This window comes from Rhinolophus ferrumequinum, chromosome X (assembly GCF_004115265.2).
Source record: "Rhinolophus ferrumequinum isolate MPI-CBG mRhiFer1 chromosome X, mRhiFer1_v1.p, whole genome shotgun sequence".
Lineage (NCBI taxonomy): Eukaryota > Metazoa > Chordata > Mammalia > Chiroptera > Rhinolophidae > Rhinolophus > Rhinolophus ferrumequinum.
The window spans coordinates 1,294,337-1,314,413 of NC_046284.1; the positions used below are offsets into that span (position 1 = coordinate 1,294,337).

Here is a 20,077-nt window from a genome sequence, read left to right on the forward strand (position 1 = left end):
GCTCCGCCCGGCCTCCCGCCTCGCCGCCCGCCCTCTGCGATCCCCGGGACGAGGTAACGCGCCCCGGGCCCCGCCGCCGCTGGGCCCTGCGCGCTGAGTGCCCGCCCTCCGCGCTCGGCCCGGTGGGTGTGGCCCGGCCGCGCCCGCCGCGGCGCTCGGGTCCCCCCGGTGCCCGCCGCAGCCTTTCGGCCTCCTTTCGCCGCCTCAGCTCCCCCACCCCACCCCCACCCCGCCGCGCCCCGCCCGCGGACTCAGGGCCCCGGGCGAGCCCAGATGTCCGAGGCGTCGGGAAATCTCAACAGCCTCCGCATGGCGAACGTGGCCCTGCGAGAAGAATTAAATGCCCTTCGCGGGGAGAATGCCAATCTGGGCCTTCAGCTCGGAAGGGCCCTGGCTGAGGTGAATTCCTTGCGGGGCAATGTCTCGAGCTATATTCGCTGGCCGGTGCCCGCTGTGCCCGTCCTTGCCGAGGAGAACTTGGAGTTCCCGCTCAGCGACGTGGACGCCGTGCCCGAGGGCGAGCTGCCCTTCCTGTGCTGGCCGGCCCCACGCCCCGAGCCGGAGTGCGCCTCGGACGAGCCGTTGCTCAGCGCCACCCAGGACCGCAACGCCGCCGACGGCCAGGTCGACCCGCCCCCGCCCCCGATGCCCAGCCAGGCCCCGGGCCCGGCCCCGGCCCCGGCGGCGCTGCCCCCGCCCGCCCCCCGGGAGCTGCCCGCGCAGCCTGCTTCGCCGCAGCTGCAGCGGCCCGAGCTGGAGCCCTTTGCAGGCGACCCGGTGTACCTGCCTGAATTCCTGATGCGGCTAGAGACCTTCATAGCCGACCATGAGGACCACTTCCCCGGGGGCGCCGAGCGGGTGGCCTTTCTCATCTCCTTTTTCACTGGTGACGCCAAGGACTGGGCCGTCTCAGTCACCCAGGAAGGAAGCCCCCTGCGTGCCAACTTGGCGCGCTTCCTGGATGAGATCCGTAAGAAATTCTGTGGCCCCATCCCCCCCATTGTGGCGAAAAAGGCCATCCGCAAGCTCAAGCAGGGGGACTGTACCCTGGGCAGCTATGCAGACGCTTTCCAGTTCCTGGCCCAGTTCTTGTCTTGGGACGACTGCCGCCTCCAAAACCAGTTCCTCAAAGGGCTGTCCGAATTCTTCCGCAAGGAGCTCTTATGGTCGACTGAAATGGCCGACCTGGACGAGCTGATTCTCGAATGTGTGGAGATTGAAAGGAAAGTGCGAGTCCCCAAGCCAATGCCGCTCCCTGGGGTTCGCAATTCCTTCTTCCCATTCGCTGCAGACCCTAATCTCGATGGCCACGAAGAAGAGGGGCGCCACAGTGAGGATGAAGATGCAGAGGTGCGCAGGCGCAGGCTTTACGAAAAGGAGCAGCGGAGGCGGGTGCGAGCTATTCAGCAGGAGATGAGGGAGCAGGAGCAGGAGGAGAAGAAGAAGGAGGAAGAGATGAGGAGGAAGGAGAGGGAGGAGATGAAACAGAAAGTGGAGGACGACGACGACGAGGACGAGATCGTGGTGGTAGACGTTCTGGACGATGAGGAGGAGGAGGAAGAGATGCGCAAGAGGGAGGCTGAATTCAGGGGCCCGGGACCGGCGCAGGAGCTGGAGCAGGAGCCCGAGCAGGAGGAAGAGACCGAGGACGAGGCCCAAGATGATGACCTAGATGAGCTCATGGACGTGCCACCAACCTTTGCCAACGCTTCATCCCAGACTTCTGGCTACTACCATGAAAATTTCCTAGACGCGTCACCTCCCATAATACAGCCCAGCCGACGGAGGAACCAGAACCGGGTCCCCCTGCTGGAGGGCCTCCCAGGTACCAATTCACCCTTCTACAGCTCCCCGCCGCATATTCGCCGTGCGGGCCGCTTGGGGCAACGTCACACTCGAAGACGGCCCCCCGTGCTATTCCGCCTCACTCCGAGACAGGGGGGCCACCGGGCTTCACGTGGCCGAATTCGCGTGTGAGTGCTGGGCCCACATAGCCACCTAGAACACACCCTTCTACTGCGTCCCCTGCCCCTGCTATTTGCTGCCACACCTGCCCCCTTTGCTGACCAGTACTAAAGGGCGTTGCAGGCCTGCAGAACCTGAAGGAGACCTGCACAACTCCAGACCATCTTGCTGCCATGAGCAGGGAGTGACAGGTGTCCAGCCAAGGCGCGTTCACAGTCCTGTTGACATGCACTCTGCTCAGGTTTCTGGGCCTGCTCCCATAAATGAACTGGTCACCCCCTCACATTTCTCCTCTAGTTGTGCCTAACCCTGTGTTCTACAGTTTTCTCCTCCAACTGGCTCACCAGGACTTTGCCCAGGGCCTTCCTGACCCGCCCTGGGGAGCAGAAGGGCAGACTGTACTGAACTCCTGAAGCCACTGATGCCACTTCGTAGGTAAAACCGACAGACAGCAGGATTTGCTTCATGCCACACCTCCAGCAGAAGGGCCGTGAAGAGGACACTACATCTATCCGGTGACGGTGTACAAAGCCACATGTCAAATGGACAACTTGGCAAACTGGTTCTGCCTTTCCACAGACTACGGGACCAGGGTCCCCGGACTAGCTTGCTGAGTCTGGGGCCCCCTTGTCTTGGCACACTGCCTTCCCGGGCATCCCCGGTGGGCAGAGCCCACAGTTACAGGCTTTACTCCTTTCCTTGACGTTGTCTGGAAGGTGGGGAGGAGGACAAAGAAACAGCAACCACTCTGCCATGGTGAGCAGTGACTCTTTCCTTAGGGACAGTGGTCTCCTCCCCGGCCAGGCCTTAGACTGCATCTTGGCAGGAGTCTTGCCATCCTTGGGGATCCAGAGGAGGCCTCATTGGCTTTTCCCTCCCAGACTGCCAAAGAGAGGGCCCAGGCCTGCTCTGTAACTTCAATGGGAAGGATTCCTTAGTTCCCAAGGAGACAGGACGGTTCTCTCTATAGACTGCACCCTCTGCAGCCTCGCAGTTGGGACGTCCTCACGTCTCTTACATGGGGGTCAAGCCATGGCCTGGTGCTGGGCATCCATTAGATATGAGGCGTGAAAAGATGACTGCCTCCTAGTGACTCCTGGGACTTCTGGGTACAAACCTAGGGACGCTAACAGAGCCCTACTGCTTGCCTTTGGTCCAGAAAACACTGCTTCTGCAGTGCAAAGTCCACGCTATGTCACTCTGGTCACAGAATGCCAGCCAAATCCACTGCTGGCCTGCACTGCCCTCGACACTGAGCTTCCTGCATGGTGCCCGGCAGCTGGCCAAGTGCGGCCAAAGTGTCTGGCCATAGGGAAGAAAGCCTCTATCCCTCACCTGAGTCTGACAGGTAACCTCAGCCCAGCCTTAGGATTTTGAGCCTGGAAGCAAGACGAAGGAGCTGGAGGAAGAGGAGTCACATAAACTGGTTTCTGGCGAGGTCTGTGCATCAGTGGAAGGTAAGAAGCCCTTTTGTTTATCTTGTTCTCAGCCTGGAGATCAGGGGAGGCGGGTTCCTATAACCTGTTGCTGCCTTTAAAAAGGCTCCCCCTCCTCCAAAGAGAAAAATCATGCATAATCGTTATAGAAAATTTAGAACAGAGAAAACTAGAAGGCCAAAAAAACCCGTAAACATTCAGAACCCCACCACACACACACAGACACACACAGACACACACGTACTATTAACACTTTGCTGCCTTTCTAGTGTGTTCTCAGTGCACCTTTCAAAGTTCTTGATCAGCAGATTTAAAATGGCTGCCACCTGTGCAGTCATGCCACCTGAATAATTTATTTAAGGATTCTCCTAGTTTGTTGGACATTTCAGTTGCCCGGTTTTCCTCAACCCCACCAGTGCAGGAGTAAACAACACTGTAAAGAAAATGTTGTCTGTTTTTCAGCTATTTCTTCAGGAGAGAGTTCCAGAAGGGGAACTGCTGTTCTTTGAGGCTGTGGACCCTGTTTGCTGACGGTTGACATGCTTGTTCTGCTGCTCGTGTCCCTGCCAGAGAAGTGCAAAGGACAGGAGCCTTGCACCCCCATCTCCAGGGACCTGTCAGCACACGCCCTGCCTGTTCCCTGGCGCTTGTCACCCTGAGACCTGTAGCCTCAGCCTGGGCAAGACTGGGTGAGCAGTGAGCTGGTTCCTGGCCCTCGGGTGGCAAGGGGGCCTGGGCTTCCCTTTGACCCTCTCCCTCCTTTCCCAGATCTTCTGTACTTGTGACGTAACAGCCACAAGAGCTGTAAGAGGAACTATGGGCTCTGGGTGCTTTCTTGGGTTGAAAGAGGGGTGGGAGGATGCATGCAGGGGTATGAAGGCAGCCCAAGGATTCCCAGAGACTCGGAGGGAAACCTGTTGGAATGAATTTGTTATTGTTACTGTGTTATTGTGTTGTGAAGATAAATCTTTCTGTATGCTAAAGCTTTCTCCTCAATAAAAATATAAAGGGTGTGTAACGACTGTGTCTGTCTGAGTTACTTAGCAGGCCTGGATGGGTACCCAGTAGGTACCAGGTACTTCCCAGGCAGCTTGCGTGAAGCAACCCTAGCTTGAAGCCTTGCAGTGCCTGGATGAGGAAACTGAGGCCCAGTGAGGCTCAGGGGACCTACCTCGAGTCCTACGCATTTGTCAGAGGGAAGCGGAGGGACTAGGCGTCTTGAAAAATAGCATTAGTTCTCCACTTACTGGGATGCAAAGGTATGAATGGCCTAGCCGCACCATCCTGTAACAGGGCCCCCCAAAACGGCCCCCAGCGCGCGCGCGCGCGCGCGCACGGACTTGGGAGGGAGGGAGAGAAGGAGGCCGGCCCTTCCACTTTTGGGCACTAGGTGGTGCCATGGGACACCAGTGAGCTAGCTGGTGAAGGTTTTCAAACAGCTCCAGAGCAGACCTGCAGCGACCCTCCCAGCAAGATTTCACTGCTCCTCACAGACTGTGTCAGAAGAAACTGAATCCCATTCTGGGATTTGCTCCAGTTCCCCGGCCGTGATTTGGGAATTTTTTTCCTGCTACAGTGGGTGGGAACTTGACCGAGGCCCCACTAGGTACAAGCGGTGAGCCCCGCATTTGACGTGCGTTATGTTAGTCCGTCTCACCCTCACCTTACACATGCGGAAAGAGGCTTAGAGAGGAGAAGTCACTGACCCAGGGTTTACAGCTCCAGCGGCACTGGGTCCCTCTCTGCCTCCATGGGCAGGCCTTACTGTCTCCCCGGTGGGCCCCGTCCTGCCCACCCTGCCAGCTTACAGAAGCGCAGTGAGAGAGACAAAGCCCCCGTCGCAGAGGCTCCTTGCCTTTGTCCCTTTAAGGGGAAGGAAAGAAGAAAGGGAGGGAGGCAACCAATGCGTTGCTGACCACGTGCAGGCACTTGTACCAACACCATCTCATTTCATCCCACAACAACTCAGGCAGGTAATGGTGTGTCGGTTTAGAGCCCAGGGACCTGACTCAGATGTTAGGTTCCATGGGGGACTCAGGTCTCTGTGACTCTCTGAGCTCTAGTCCACCGTGCTGTTTCCTAGGAAAGCCTGACAAGCTCAAGCCTCAACCTGACTGCATTCTGGGTCTTTGCCCAGGTGCACTGTCTCCGGAGGCCCTGAGAAACGCAGCCAGGCGGCGGTTCTGCCGTGCGGTGGAGGGCCTACAGAGTAGGGCGGGCAGTGCCAAGTTTGTGGGGATGATTATACATGAGTGTGTGGCTCACTGCCCCTTCGGGGGAGGGACGGGGCTGTGGGGGTGTGAGCTGCACCCATTCTACTTTGGGGTCAGATAAGGTGTCCAGCAACCCCGAGTGTCTCATGCCCATTGCAGGCTCTTCAGGTGGTGCCCATCAGAGCAGGTGGAGGAAAGTAAGGGGAGTAGGGTGGGCCTTGCCCAACCCTGCAGCCCGAAGCCCCATGAGTATAGGGAACACGGCCCTGGATTCCAGCCCGTGAGGCCCATTCCTGCTCAGGCCACAGCTTCTCATCTGTCTATTCAATGTTGGGTTCCTAGGACCCCGCGTACGGCTGGGCATATAGTAGGATCTCAACCCTAGTTGGTACATAAATGGAGAAGTTAGTGAATGAATGGGCCACTTGCTAGAGGCATCTGCAGATGGTCTGGAGCCTGGAGGACTAGAGGCTCCCGTCCAAAATGGAACCAGAAGCCCCCCAAACCTCCCTAAATTGGAAGGATGTGCTGAAATGACCTTTATTTACTAGGTGCACATGTAAGATCTTGAAGTCAGGTTCAGAAAACCAACTGCAGGAGCCTGAGTGGGGAACATGTTTAGAGGAAACTTGTAGGAAAAAAATTTGCAAAGTTGAGTCAGTGAGGGCTCAGGATGAATCAGCAGAATGGGTGCCAGAAATGCTTATGCCCCTGGGGTCCTGGCCGTCCACTGGGAGGTGGCCAGGTTGCACCTCACAGAAGCCCCTTTGCAAGCCAGGAGTTAGGAAATATTAGAATAAAAGAAAGAAGGAAAGAGTGAGAGCAGTAGAAGGGTGACAAGGATGGCGAGGGTCACAAAAACCCTGTTACAAGGGATGGAGAAAGACAGAGAAAATCTTGCTGTCTGAAGCGGGCCCCACTGTTCCCCTCATTCTGCTAGGAAACTGGCCGCTCAAGGTCACTTGCAGAACTTGACTGTGAACCCCAGCAGTTTGACTCCAGAACTCATAACCACTACCCTCCATTCCCACTTGCACTGACCTTAAGAACTGAGTCGTGGAGGGGCAGCTTTGCCTCTCCCAGGGAATAAGGACAGGCATTAGTGAGGCAAGAGATTATCACGAAATTGGGGGGGGGGGGAGCTTCACTCCCACCACTAGCACTTCCTGCATCCTGCCCAGACTCGGGGAAAACTCTGCAGGCCACTTCTCCCCAGGGACTGAAAAGCCACAGAAACACAAAGCACAGGGTTCTTGGTTGCCCTGGTAACAGCAGGACCTACTTGGAAGAAAACAGTCTCTGAAAGGCTTAGGAGGGTGGGTATTTCCTTTGACAGAGGACAGGCTCCGACCTGCTCCTTGAGTCCCCTCTCCCCTTCCGGTCTGCCACACAAAGGGGTACAGCTGGGGCCCCTCACTGCAGCAACTCTCCTGGGAGGGGAGGAAGCCTCACACCATAGGACCCTGAGGAGGGCAAGTGCGCCCTGCAAGTGCAGTCCTATCAGCTCCTCACCACTTACTGACAAGACCCAGAGAGAGTCCAGAAGTTCCAGGCTTCTCCCCCCAAGTTCAGGCCCTCATCACTTCTCACCTGGGCTACCAAAGTAGCCCCTCTGCTGCTGTAACCCGCTTCCAGTCTCCACCCACCTTCCTCTGACCACACAAACTGGCCCTCTTACTCCTACACAGAACCTCCCATGGTGCTTCTGCCTCCAGTGGAAGACCTGTGCACCTGGCTCGGGCATTCTTCACTATCTGGTCACAAACTCCGTACGTCATCTCATCTGCCCATGCCATCCTTCTTCCCTCTTTCATTCAGTCCAAAGCCGACTTCCTTATTCCTTCCTTCCTTCCTTCCTTCCTTCCTTCCTTCCTTCCTTCCTTCCTTCCTTCCTTCCATACCAGGGCCTTTCCTGCCCCTGGGCCTTTGCACACCCTGTTCCCTCTGCCTTAAAACTTCATGAGCACTCCTGGCCCCACTCCAACTGGCAGTCTCCCCAGCTCATAGACCGCTTTCTCCACAAGGCAGCCTTCACTCCCCAGATGAGCTCCTGCCTTTCTGAGTCCCCACTCGCTACCCTGCCAGCATGGGCTGATGGTATGCAGGTGGGGTTGGCAGCACCCCCACATCCATCGAGTTGGAGGTGTGGATAGCGGGAACAAGTTGGGGAAGACAAAGCAGAAGCTCGCAGACTTGCTCCTTCTGCCAACTGAGCACACTGCCGATGGCTTCTGCCTCTCTGGGGGGGGGGCATCACTCCCCTCAGTGTGTGGTGGAGAGGGACCGCCACTGGCCTTGAGAGTCACACACACCTGCCTCATTGTGTACCCTTGGGTTGGTCGCTTTCCCTCTCTAAGTCCCAGTTTCCTTCTTCTAAAAATGGAGATAGTAATAGGATACATTGGTGACATAAGTGATACGAACTGACAACAATAAAAACAGCTAATATTTATTAGCACTTACTATTTGTTGGGCACTAATGTCGTAGCGCTAGCATGAAAGTGCTTTTGAGCCTGCCAGTCAGATAGGGGAAGTTCTGTGGGTCACAATGTGACCAGTGGGGCAGGAGAGCACCGACCTGCAGCACAGGGGTCTTAACCTCTTTTAGGTCATAGTTCCCTCCAGCAGTTTGGTGAAACCTCTACACCCCTTCTCAGAATAATGTTTTCAGATGCATAAAATCAAATATATACAATTCCAAAGGAAACCAATCACATTGAAATAGTAACAAGATATTTTTAAGAAACTGTCATCTTATTATACTACTACTTTAATAACGCTTTAAGTCACAAGACTCAGTGGCAAGTTTATAGATTAGAAGTTTTGAAGTGATTATGAGCACCAGTTAACTTTTTTCAGATACAACTGTAATGTGACGTGAGAATATTTGTGATTTCTATTGGGGATAAAGTCACAGATACTGCTAATACTATTATGGCTTGTTGCCTACATTCCTAATTTGAGGAAATGCTAATTTCTGAAAAAAGTAAATAATTTCCCCATCCACGTTCATAGGCCCCCTAAATTCTCTCCGCACAGCCTTTGGAGGTCCATGGAGCTCAAGTTAAGCAGCCTGGCCCTCGGGTGTCAGAGAAAAGACAATGGCTGTGAGGAAAAGCTAGGGAGCTGGCAGAAAGACAAGCGTGTGCTTTCTCTTTCCAGAACTGTTTACACAAATCGAAGTCTGGCAGCTTGCTCTTCCTCTTGGTCCTGAGTCAGCAGCTCAGGGTGGGGCAGAGGCTGTCACACTTGCTTTGAGTTTCAAGCTCACAATACACCCAGCCCTAAGACTTGATTTGTTGCCACGTCCTTACCAGTAAAATCTTGGTGTTTTGCTCCACTTTAGAATTTGGACCTGCTTGCACAGCACACACAGATTTCCCATTAGTCTGGAAATAATCTTTAAGGGGACGTTTTCTGAGCTAATGGAGGTGTTTCCCCTAGCACCTCAGCCAGGCTGAGGGCTCCCAGAGAGAAGGGGAAAGATCACCAACTGTGCCATGCAGCCCAGAACACCCGTCATAACCGGCACTTTTCCAAAATATCGAGTGCTTTTTCCTGACTTCCTGACTGTGCCACCTGTCAGCTGAGTCCCTGCCAGCCAGGGCAGCACGGTCCTGCATGCCCAGCCAAGGAGACAAATGGTGGGAACAGCAGTAGGTCTCTGTTCCCATTCAGGACGCAGCACTGCACATAAAGAACCAGGGATCAAAGAGAGAAGACCCCAAATACTAAAATCAGAAATGAAACAGTAGGTATTACAACCATCCTTACAGAAATAAAAAGGATCACAAAAGGAATACTATGAACAATTGTATGATAATAAATCATATAAGTTAGATGAAATGCATAAATTCCTAGAAAGACACAAACTATTGTAAATGACTAAAGAAGAAATAGAGACTCCAAATAAACCCATGATAAGTAAAGACATTGAATTAATAATCAAAACTACCCATGAAGGAAAGCCAAGACACGGATGTCTTCTTTGGTGAATTTTACCAAACGTTTAAAGAAGAATTAATGTCCGCTCTTTACAAACTCTTTCAAAATACAAAAGAGGAGGTAACACTTCTCAACTCATTCTATGAAGTCACTATACCCTGATACCAAAACTAGACAGAAACATCACAAGAAAACTGCAGACCAATATCTCTTATAAACATGGACACAAAAATCCTTAGCAAAATACTAGCAAACCAAATCCAGCAACAGATAAAAAGGATTATAAACCATAACCAAGTAGGAGGATTTATCCTGGGAATGCAAAGTTATTGTAACATCTGAAAATCAGTTAATGAAATATACCATACCAATAGAATAAAAAACAAAAATATGATCATCTCAGTAGAAACAGAAAAGGCATTTGACAAAATCCAACACACTTTGATGATAAAAACACTCAACAAACTAGGAATAGAAAGGAATTCCCTCAACCTGACAAAAGGCTTCTATGATAAATCCACAACAACATCACAATGGTGACTCACTAGAAGCTTTCCCTCTAAGATCGGGAACAAGACAAGTCCACTCTCACTACTTCTACTCAACATTGTACTGGAGGTTCTAGCCAGAGCAGTTGGATAAGAAAAAAATAAATAAAAGGCATAGGAAAGACTGCAGAGGAATAAGTTAACTATATTTGTAGATGACATGATCTTGTATACAGAAATCCTAAGGAATCCACTAAAAAAACTATTAGATTTAATCAATGAGTTCGACAAGGTTTCAGGATATGAAATCAATATAAGAAATTGTAATGAACAATCTGAAATAAAATTAAGAAAACAATTCCATTTACAATATCATAAAAGAACAAAACACAGAATAAAAGAAGATTGAAAACAATGGCGATATCCCATGTTAATGGATCAAAATACCTAATATTGTCAAGACGGTAATACTCCCCAAAGTGATCTACAGATTCAATATAGTCCCTATCAGAGGCCCAGCTGGATTATTTATAGAAAGATACACGTACTTTTGAAATCAGGAAGTGTGATTATTGGTGTTGAGCCCAACCTCCCTCCCAGGGCCACATGGCCTGATAGTGATGGTAGATATCATTACCATGGTGGCATACTTTTTCTCTTGCTCCAGATTTTAATCTACCTCAGCCAATTCAAAAATGAGCAAAGGACCTGAATCGACATCTCTCCAAAGAATGGCCAATGAACACATGAAAAGATATTCATTAGGCATCAGGGAAATGCAGGCCACTGGGGCTATAGTCAAGTCTTATTGAGACCATTGTAACCCTACTAGGTGTGAAATGGCCACAGATGCAGGACCTAGCCAGACCATCAGCTCTAATGTGTCTTTTGGAGCAAAAATTAATATAAGACCCGGTCTTATATTATATTATATTATAATATTATATTAGACACAGTCTTATATTATAGTAAAATAAGACTGGGTCTTATATTACATTAGAGCTGATGTTCCGGCTAGGTCTTATTTTTGGGGAAACACAGTATTTACAATAGCCTAAAAGTGGAAGCAACCCAAATGTGCATAAACTTGTAAATGGATAAGTAAATAAAAAAAAATGTGGGCCCTCCACACAATGGAATGTCATTCAGCCATAAAAATGAATGAAGTTCTGATACACGTTACGACATGGATATACCTTGGAGACATTGTGCCACATGAAAGAAGCCAGTGACTAAATGCAATGCATTATGCGATCCCATTTACATGGCACATCCAGAATAGGCAAATCCTTACAGACAGGAAGTAGATTAGGTAGTGGTTGCCAGGGACTGGGGAGGGAAGTGAGGAGAAACGGGGTACAGGGTTTCTTTCTGGGGTATTTAAAATGTTGTAAAATTGTTGTATGGCTGCACAATGCTTTAAAGGTACCAAAACTCATGGAAATGTACGCTTTAAATGGGTGAATTGTATGGCATATCCCTGAATTATGTCTAAATAAAGCTGTTATCAGAAAAAAAAAAGAGAACCTCGGTAAGTCAGAAACATACTCCAGTGTCATACTCCAGCATCAAAACAAAGGCCACAAAATGAGATCAAGGTCGCTATGTGATAAACTGCACCGATTCTCGTGTATGTTAGTAGATTCCACATGACAACTTCCCAACAGGTATGCTACTAATTAAAGGTTACCTGGTTACTGGGGTGCAAATAAACACTCTATAGAGAAAAGCACCATATTCAGATCTTAGGAAACTTTTACTGGACCGTCTTTGTTCCACGTACCATAGTTAAAAAGAGGAAAGTGGGGCTGAAAGTGATACATGTGGTTGGACTTTCAAGCTTACCACACACAGCCACCCCAGTAATCTGACCTGGGTCTTGATCTTGAAGTCAGCTATGCTTAGCCTTATGCCAAGATTTTATAGATAGAGATCTAGTTCAAGCTCAGACTGAAGATTCAGACTTCTCCCCAGCAGTCAGTCAGTTGTCACAGGTTGATTCTCAGCTGGAAACTTTTGCCCTCCCTGAGGACGAGTCTATTGCCCAGCCCCCATGCCCACCTCCACTTGTCCTCACTGTACTAAGGCCAGCCTTCATCCGTACTGCTACTGAGGTTCCTCAGTTGGACCAGACTTTGTGTTCATAACTCCTCCAGTGGGTCTCATATTTTAAGGAGCATCAGAATTGCCTGAAGGGCCTGTTAAAACACACATTGCTGGACCCTGCTCCCAGAGTTTCTAATCGAGTAGGTCTGGAGTAGAGTCCCAGATTCTGCATTTCTCACAAGTTCCCAAGGGATGCGGAGGCACAAGGATCACCTTTGAGAAGCAGCGTCCTACAGTGCACGGCCTCCTGATGGCGGCACACACGTCAGAGGCACCCAGACCCCCGACCAGTCCTAACAGGGGTCAGGAATGGGCCATCACTTACCGTCTTCTCCTTCCCTCACCCCTCTGCACTGGCGGGACATCCACCAAGGAGCACCACATCAGAAGGGGGTTCCTTGAAGAGACCGCTCATTCATGCCAGTCTTGGACTCAATTAGCTAAATGCAATCCCACCCATTAAAAGGACTGATAAATTAGTCCCTAGCTGCCAGGCTGCCCCCACTGTTGCTGTCACTTGACTGGCGCCTGCAGCCAATTGATCTCACAGGTTAATAAGATTCACTCAGCCGACTGCCTGCAGTCTCCCATATCCTTCCAAACTGGGTAGGCTCAGGCTTGTCCTGGGTGCCAGAAAGCTCCACTCTCCTCCAAGAGAGTGAGGGCCATTCTGTGTCATGTCAACTAAGCCATATTTCACTTTGTGATTTGCAGGAGTGACACTGGCTCATCTGGAAATTGGTTGGTGGGAACAAACTGGTTCAGCATTAATGAGGAGGAACAGATTGGTCCGTCTGACCACCAAACAAGTCACTTGAAAGTTTGGGCAGCTCTGTCCCCAGGGAAAGGGGGCGAGACCTGAAGGGTGCACAGAGCTGGCCCTGAGAATCTGCTTCATCCTGACGTAGCTGTGTCTCCTCTCTGAACGCAGGTTTCCTCTGATAAAATGGGGCCAATAATACTTCTGCACTGTCTGTATTCCAGAGCAATGAAAGGACCTTAGGAGAGAAAGCCTGGAGCACTGGTTTTGATCCTGGGAAGCATGGAAACCAGAGGCTGGCCCATCGATGGCCCTCAGGTCACTGCCTGAGGAGACAAATCAGGAATGGGGATCAGAGCTAGGCCTCTTGAGCTCAAATCCCCCCTTAACATGTGCCCATGACCTTGTCCTTTACGGAGGTCACCCCTGCCAGACAGACCCCCTTATAGTGGACAGACAACTTACTTTTGCAAGTGTTGGCAGAGCTGCCTGCCCTCTTTGGGGATTGCCTGTCCAATGTCACATCTTCCTCCAGGGACGTAACTCAGGACAACAGGGAGGGGCTGTGTCAGCACTAGAGCCCAGCCTGCAAATGACCTTGACTAAAGCCTTCATCGGGACTGCGGTACAGTTTACTTTATCCCCTCTGCACAACCCTGCTTCCTTACCCCCTTTCCACAGCTGTTGATCCCAAGAGCCTCTTTAATAAACTTCCTGCACACTAGTCTCCGTCTCACAGTCCACTTTGTGGGACAACCAAGCTCCCTTGGCAGAGAGCGCACTTTGCAATTTGAAAGGTGCACTGACAAAGCTGCCATCGGCTCCAGTGGTGATGGAACGGCCTGCTCACCTTTCTTGCTCCCTTTCCTTGCTAATGGCTCCTAGGTAATGTCTCTCTTTAAAAAAATTGTCAACTTTAATTTCTTTCTTTTGTGCCTTCCTTTTTTTCTTATTATAAAACCAAAGCATGTTTATCACAGTGGAAAACCAGAATATACAAGCAAAGTGAAAGGGGAAAATAACACACATAATCCTACACACCAGAGACCAACACTGCTGGTACCTCGGGTGTATCTTTCTGGAAAATTTCTTCTGCCAAACAAATATGGGATCACACTGTAAATATTGCTTTGTGGTTTGCTGAAACTCTCACTCCCACAATAAATACTTTCTGCCAGCCATGTTCAGCCACCCTGTGAGAATGGGGAAGTGAAGACCCAGAGCCTGTGGACAGCCAGAGGCCCTCGCCCAGACCCCTCACATAATAGAGATGTGGAAACTGAGGCCCAGAAAGAGGAAGGGCTTCTTCTTAGGCCCCACACTGAGTGAGCATGACACAGGCCCTCCCCAGATCACCTCCCAACCTAACTACTATGTTCAAACCAGAAGAGGAGTAGGAAATAAATGCAAGACAATGAGGACAGCATGACAGTGTTTGTGCCTGGGTCTGGGCCACTTTGCAGGGTTCAGAGCCCAGTTCTCAATCAGGAGAGTAGATTGTGCATCCCTCACTGCCACTGTCATCCCTGTTCTGGCTCGTTACTCTGCAGCCTTGCCTCCCATGTGTTCCCAGACCAATGGCCAGAGAAATCATTTTCAAAAGTCAGGGGTGAGGTGATGAATTCTTAGATATGACACCCAAAGCACGAGCAACAAAAGAAAGAAATAGATAAATTGGGCTTCATTCAAATGAAAACTTTTGTGCTTCAAAGGATACCATCAAGAAAATGAAGACAGCCCACAGAACTGGAGAAAATATTTGCCAATCTTATAGCTGATAAGCAACTTGTATCTAGAATATATAAAATCTCACAACTCAATAATTAAGACAAACCAATCGAAAACCGTGTAAAGGATCTGGATAGACAGCTCTTCAAAGAAGATACACAAGATGGCCAACAAGAACAGGGGAAGATGCTCACCACCATTAGTCATCAGGGAAACACAAACCAAAACCACAGTGAGATGCCTCCTCCCACGCACGAGAACGGCAAGAATCAGGTAATAATAAGTGTTTGCGAGAATGTGGAGGAATTGGAACCCTCATGCACAGCCGGAGGGAATGGAAAATGTTGCAGCCATTGTGGAAAGCAGACTGCAGTTCCTCAAACTATTGAACATAGAGTTTAAACATAGAGTTACCACATGACCCAGCAACTCCACTCATAGTTATCTGCCCAAGAAAATTGGAAACATATATCCACACAAAAACTTGTACACGAATGCTTATAGCAATATTATGCACAAGAGCCAAAAGGTGGAAACAACCCAAAAGTCCATCAACAGATGAGTGGATAAACAAAATGTGATATAGCCATACGATGGAACATTATTCGGCAAAAAAAAGGAATGAAGCTCTGATATGTGCTATAACATGGATGAATCGTGACAACTTTATGCTAAGTTGAAAGAAGGCAGACACAAAAAGTCACACATTGTATGACTCCATTCATATGACATGTCCAGATAGGTAAATCCATAAAGACACAAAATAGACTAGTGGTTACCCATGGCTGGGGGCTGGGAGTGGGTACAGTGGGAAGTGACTGCTGATTGGTAGAGGGTTTCCTTTGGGGGACAATGCGAACGTTCTGGCATTAGATAGTGGTGACAGCTGCACATACGTGGGAATGTACTAAGAACACTGAACTGTGTGCTTTAAGTGGGTGAAGTCTAGCTCAACAAACCTACTATTAAAGAACACAGCCCATCAGATCCTCTTTCCATTGGCACTCATCACACTAGACTAAAATGCAAAGTCCTTGCCATGAAATGGCCGCCGGCCCCTCTCTGGTCTCATCGCCTGCCACCCTCCTTGCTTGCTCTACTCTGGTCACTGCAGCCTCCTTGGTGCTTCGCAAACACGCCAGGCTCATTCTCACTTTAAGGCCTTTGCACGGGCCATCGCCTCTGCCTGGAGTAGTCTTCCACCAGTCACGTGGTTTCTTCTTTCATTTGGGTCTCTCTTGCATGTCACCGCCTCAGGTAGACCTTCTCTGATTCTGCAATCCTAGTCGCCCTGGCCACATCCCTCTGCTTGCTTTTCTTCAGAGCGCTTACCGCCATTTGAAACGTTTTTTGGTTATCAATGTCACTATTTACCATCTGCTTGCCCTACACGGGGCTGTAAACTCCCTGAGGCCAGGGACTTTGTGTGTCTTGGTCACCAGCATATCCACAGAGCCTGGAACATAGTAGGTGCTCGGAAAACGCATGTTGGATGAATAAACAAGTGAATCTCCCTTCAGCCAACTGCCTTTGTGAATATCCACTCCTTATTCGGAGTGGGACTGAATGCGCAGGGCCAGTGCAGCCTATGCTGGCTCTTGCCTCAGAATCCCTCCTCTCCTGTAGGCCTCTCCTTGCAGTGAGGATTAAATGAAAATGGAGATGTCCAATGGATGGCAGATTTACTGCTCAAGGTGGGCTCTGCAGACCTAGTCTTGGGGTGAGTGAGGGGCTCTTTCTTAGGCCCACAGGGGGATCATAATGTCACAACAGTCGCCTGTTCGAGGCTAGAAAGAAAAGAGGGTGAAAGGCTTCCGAACCTCTCACTGTCATCTATAAAGGCAGGTGTGTTGGAGGAGTTAGAGACAATGTTGGACATATAATGGGGACTCCTTTTGCAAGTGAAGCCCAGCTATTGATATTATAAGTCCCCTGCAGAGTTCTCAGGTGCCTGTGGGGTTCAGAAGCCCTGTCCCCCCTCAGGCGCTATTTATTTAATGCTAACCTAGAACTTGGCTGAGCGGGATGGAGCCTGCTTTTTCCAAGGGGCCCAAGACACCTCTGAAACTCTGCAGCTGCCAAGGTTCATGGTGCCCAGAGTTGTAGGGCAGGAAGCTGCCCCTCTGACTGCCCTCCCTTCCTAATCCTTGGGGCATCAGGTGCTCCCACCCCTCTGCTCTGTTGTCTGCTTCCTACTTTAAAAGCCAGCTTGGTCTGTCTGTGGCACTCAGGCTCCCTGCTGCCTATATCGATACCCAGCTTACGGCAAGGTTTCTCCCCCACGCCCCTTCGGACTCCTTGATGGCAAAAAGCAAGTGTAACACATCTGTGCTCTTCTCAGGGCTGGGAACAGAGTATGTGCTCAATAAAGCATTTTACACTGAATGAATGAGTGAATGAAAGCATAATATAATAGCCTGATTTCATGTGTCAGCTTAATAGTCCCTTGACTTTTCAGCAGAGGCCACAAGTGCAGCCTAACATTGCAATGCCAGCTCTGTACTTACTGTGTGACCTTGGGGAAGCCACTCCACTGACCTGAGACTCAGTCTCCCTAGTTGCAAACCTGAGATGATCACCATGCCTGGCAGGCTTGTTCTGAGGATCGAATGCGAGTGTGTCAAGGACTCAGCTCGGTGCCGGCACAATCAAGAGCGACGATTATTTTTCCACAACTCTCCCACCTTCCCGATTCCTCGTGCAGACAGATCTGGACCTCTGGCCAGGACATCCTCTTCCCGGTGAGCTTCCTTTCCCACATGTTTCTGTGACCTCAGCGTGCAGCAGCACGGGAGGGCCCCTGAGGGCAGCCCCCAGCCACCCTGCACAAGCAAACCCACCCTGCAGGACAGGCTAGTCCTCAGCTGACCCTCATGCACTTCCCCCGGGCAGAGCCATGGGACGGGGAGATGAGCTCCCAACTTGTTTTCCATGATCCTGAAAACTCTCAGTCCCAAAACATTGCACATAACCTCCTCGGCCAAGTTATTTTCCTAATCCTGGTTGCCATAACAACATGACTTAACGAAGGAGCTATTTTTTTTCCTTAAAATAATTCGACCCGTTTCCATATCAACAGGGGTTTATTTTGGTTCCACACTCAGTGAGGGCTTGGTAGCCAGCATCTGGCAGCAGCTTCTGTACGTTGGAAGGGACTTGAATTTCCAGGGGGCCATTTGAGAAGTGGCATGGGAATTTGGGTGGCTACATGTGTTGAGGAGGCCATGCTCTGAGTGAAGGGAGCGACAAACACAGCAAGTTCCTCCCTGGGGTTTTCAGGGTTGGAGGATAGAGGGAACAGGGAGGGGACAAGCCCATTCCGCATCTTGTCCTAAGTCTAAGGCCTATAAAGACAAAGTCCTGGCCTCTGGGCCTCCCTTATGGGACCACAGGCCTGGAGGGAGCCTAGAGCGGGGCCTCTGTGTGGGGCAGCTTGCAGGAGCGGGTGACAATGTGCCTAGTAAATCATTCTCCCTGTGCCTAAGCTGGCTGTATGTCATGAGATTCCTTCACAAATTTCTTCCTGCAACATGACTGAGTACCCACTAGGGACCCTGGGGATACACCCACAATCCACAGCCCTGCCCTCAGGGAGCTCCAGTCTGGTGATGAGCCAAGCCGCTCTCACAGACCGCCCTTCTCTAACTTTTTGTGCATAGTCTCCTGGGGATCTTGTTAAAAGGCTGGTTTGAATTGGTAGTTGGGGGTGGGGGACAAGTTCCAAGATTATGTCCTCCTAACTAGCTTCCAGCTGTTGTTGAGGGAGAAAATACACCAGGGGATGCTCAGCCCTCCACTGGGGTCGGATGACCTTCTCACTGCTTTCTGAGCTACTTCTCTAAATCTATGGGGGTTTTAATACACAAGAATGAAAAAGTGAACAACCCCAGCTGAGAGGCCACCTGGACTGCTAGAATTCCTTCCTGAAGAAGTCCAAGTCAGCCATCTGAAATAGTCTGTGGAAGGAGAAAGCCCTTGGCCTTCTCAACTTCAGAGTGGAAGCCGGGGTTGAAACTCAAAGCCCTGTGACCTTGGGCAAGTCACGTCACCTGTCTGTGCCTCACTTCCCTCCTCTGCAAAATGGGGATAATAGTCACACCTCTCTCATTTGAAGATTAAATGAATAAATATCTATCTGCAAAGCACATGACACACAGTAGGTGCCAAAAATTGGTTTATTCATTGAACAAATCCTTTCTGTGTACTGGGCACATAGGCAGTGGGGGTACAGTGGTGACAAGACAGGCACAGTCCCAGCCCTCAGGGACTTGGCATTGAAGCGAAGGAATCATCCATGCAAACGGAGGAGGGCCAGAGAGCATGCAAAGGCCCTGAGGCATAGTGAGGGTGGGGCTTGGTAAGAAAACAGGTCTGAAAGGACAGCAGGAGCCAGATTACATTAGGAATTTGGATTTGATTGTCAGCATAACAGGAAGTTATTGGAGGGTTAATGGTTTGGGAGGGACAGGGCCCCGTGTGCCCTGACTGCTGTCCCTCATTGCCCGCAATGCTGGCCACCTGGGCTCTGTTCACCTCTTCTCCACCTGGCCTGTATCTCCCCAAGTTCTCAGAACCCAAAAGCCTAGCTAACGCCTGGTGGTGTCCAGTGCGAGGTCCCACTAGGTCTGTGTGCTTGGCGACCACTCTTCTGGCCTGCACGGACGGCAGAGTGTAGGCTCTGGAGCAGAGCGCGTATGCTCAGATCCTTGCTCTGTCATTTACTGGCTGTGTGACCTGGGAGAGTCATGTCACCTCCACGAGCTTCAGTGTCCTCATCAGTAAAAAGCTGTAAGAGCGGCATTAACTTCCTCGGGCAGTTTGCCGATTCAGAGTGTCCCCATGTGACAATTCCTCCGCCCGGCACACAGTGAGTACTGCCTACATACAGCCTTGCTGTCCTTACGGCCAAGGTCAGAATGCTGTACTGTGCCAGGGTGCCAGGAGGGAAGTTAGGGAGCTCCTCAATGAGCCGGCTGCCTGGTGGACAGACAATAGGTTGGCATTAATGGATGGGCAGGTGCAAACGTCACAGGATTGCGAACGAAGGGCAACTACTGCCGTGGCTGTCACCACCAAGCTCACCAGTGTGCTGTGGGGTGTCGTTGTTCCCTCCCCTTGGAGGAATGACCAGGACCTATGAATCTGGCCTCCTAAATCCCCCTTCAACCTGCTCCTTCCCCCACTCACTGGCACCTCCCCAAATCAAAGCTACATACTTCTCACCTAAACAATTGCAAGAACCCGCTGCCTGCTCTTTGTGCCCCGGATCTTGCCCTCTATGGGCCGCCAGTCTTCTGGCACCAGCTCATGCGTCTGCTTCCAAACTGCCAGCATACAATACCAGTTTCTCAAGCCTGGCTGTCGAGGCCTCCTCCATCTGGCCTCTGCCCCTCTCCACTTCACACATGCCACTTCCTTCAGAAGTGCCATTCCCAG

General features: G+C 50.7%; 2 protein-coding genes across 4 annotated transcripts in view; one reads left to right on the forward strand and one right to left on the reverse strand.

Moving 5' to 3' along the window:
* Positions 1–20,077, reverse strand: part of NHSL2 (NHS like 2) — a 58,193-nt gene that overhangs the window by 18,978 nt on the left and 19,138 nt on the right. The gene's annotated exons all lie outside the window — the stretch shown is intronic.
* On the forward strand, positions 142–4,435 carry RTL5 (retrotransposon Gag like 5). The gene is made up of 2 exons (XM_033119791.1): positions 142–3,422; positions 3,864–4,435. Exon 1 carries the CDS (start codon positions 274–276, stop codon positions 1,975–1,977), a length of 1,704 nt encoding a protein of 567 aa, XP_032975682.1. The 5' UTR covers positions 142–273; the 3' UTR covers positions 1,978–3,422; positions 3,864–4,435.

Coding starts and splice junctions, on each gene's coding strand:
- RTL5 (XM_033119791.1), top strand. CDS start 274: ATGTCCGAGGCGTCGGGAAATCTCAACAGCCTCCGCATGGCGAACGTG.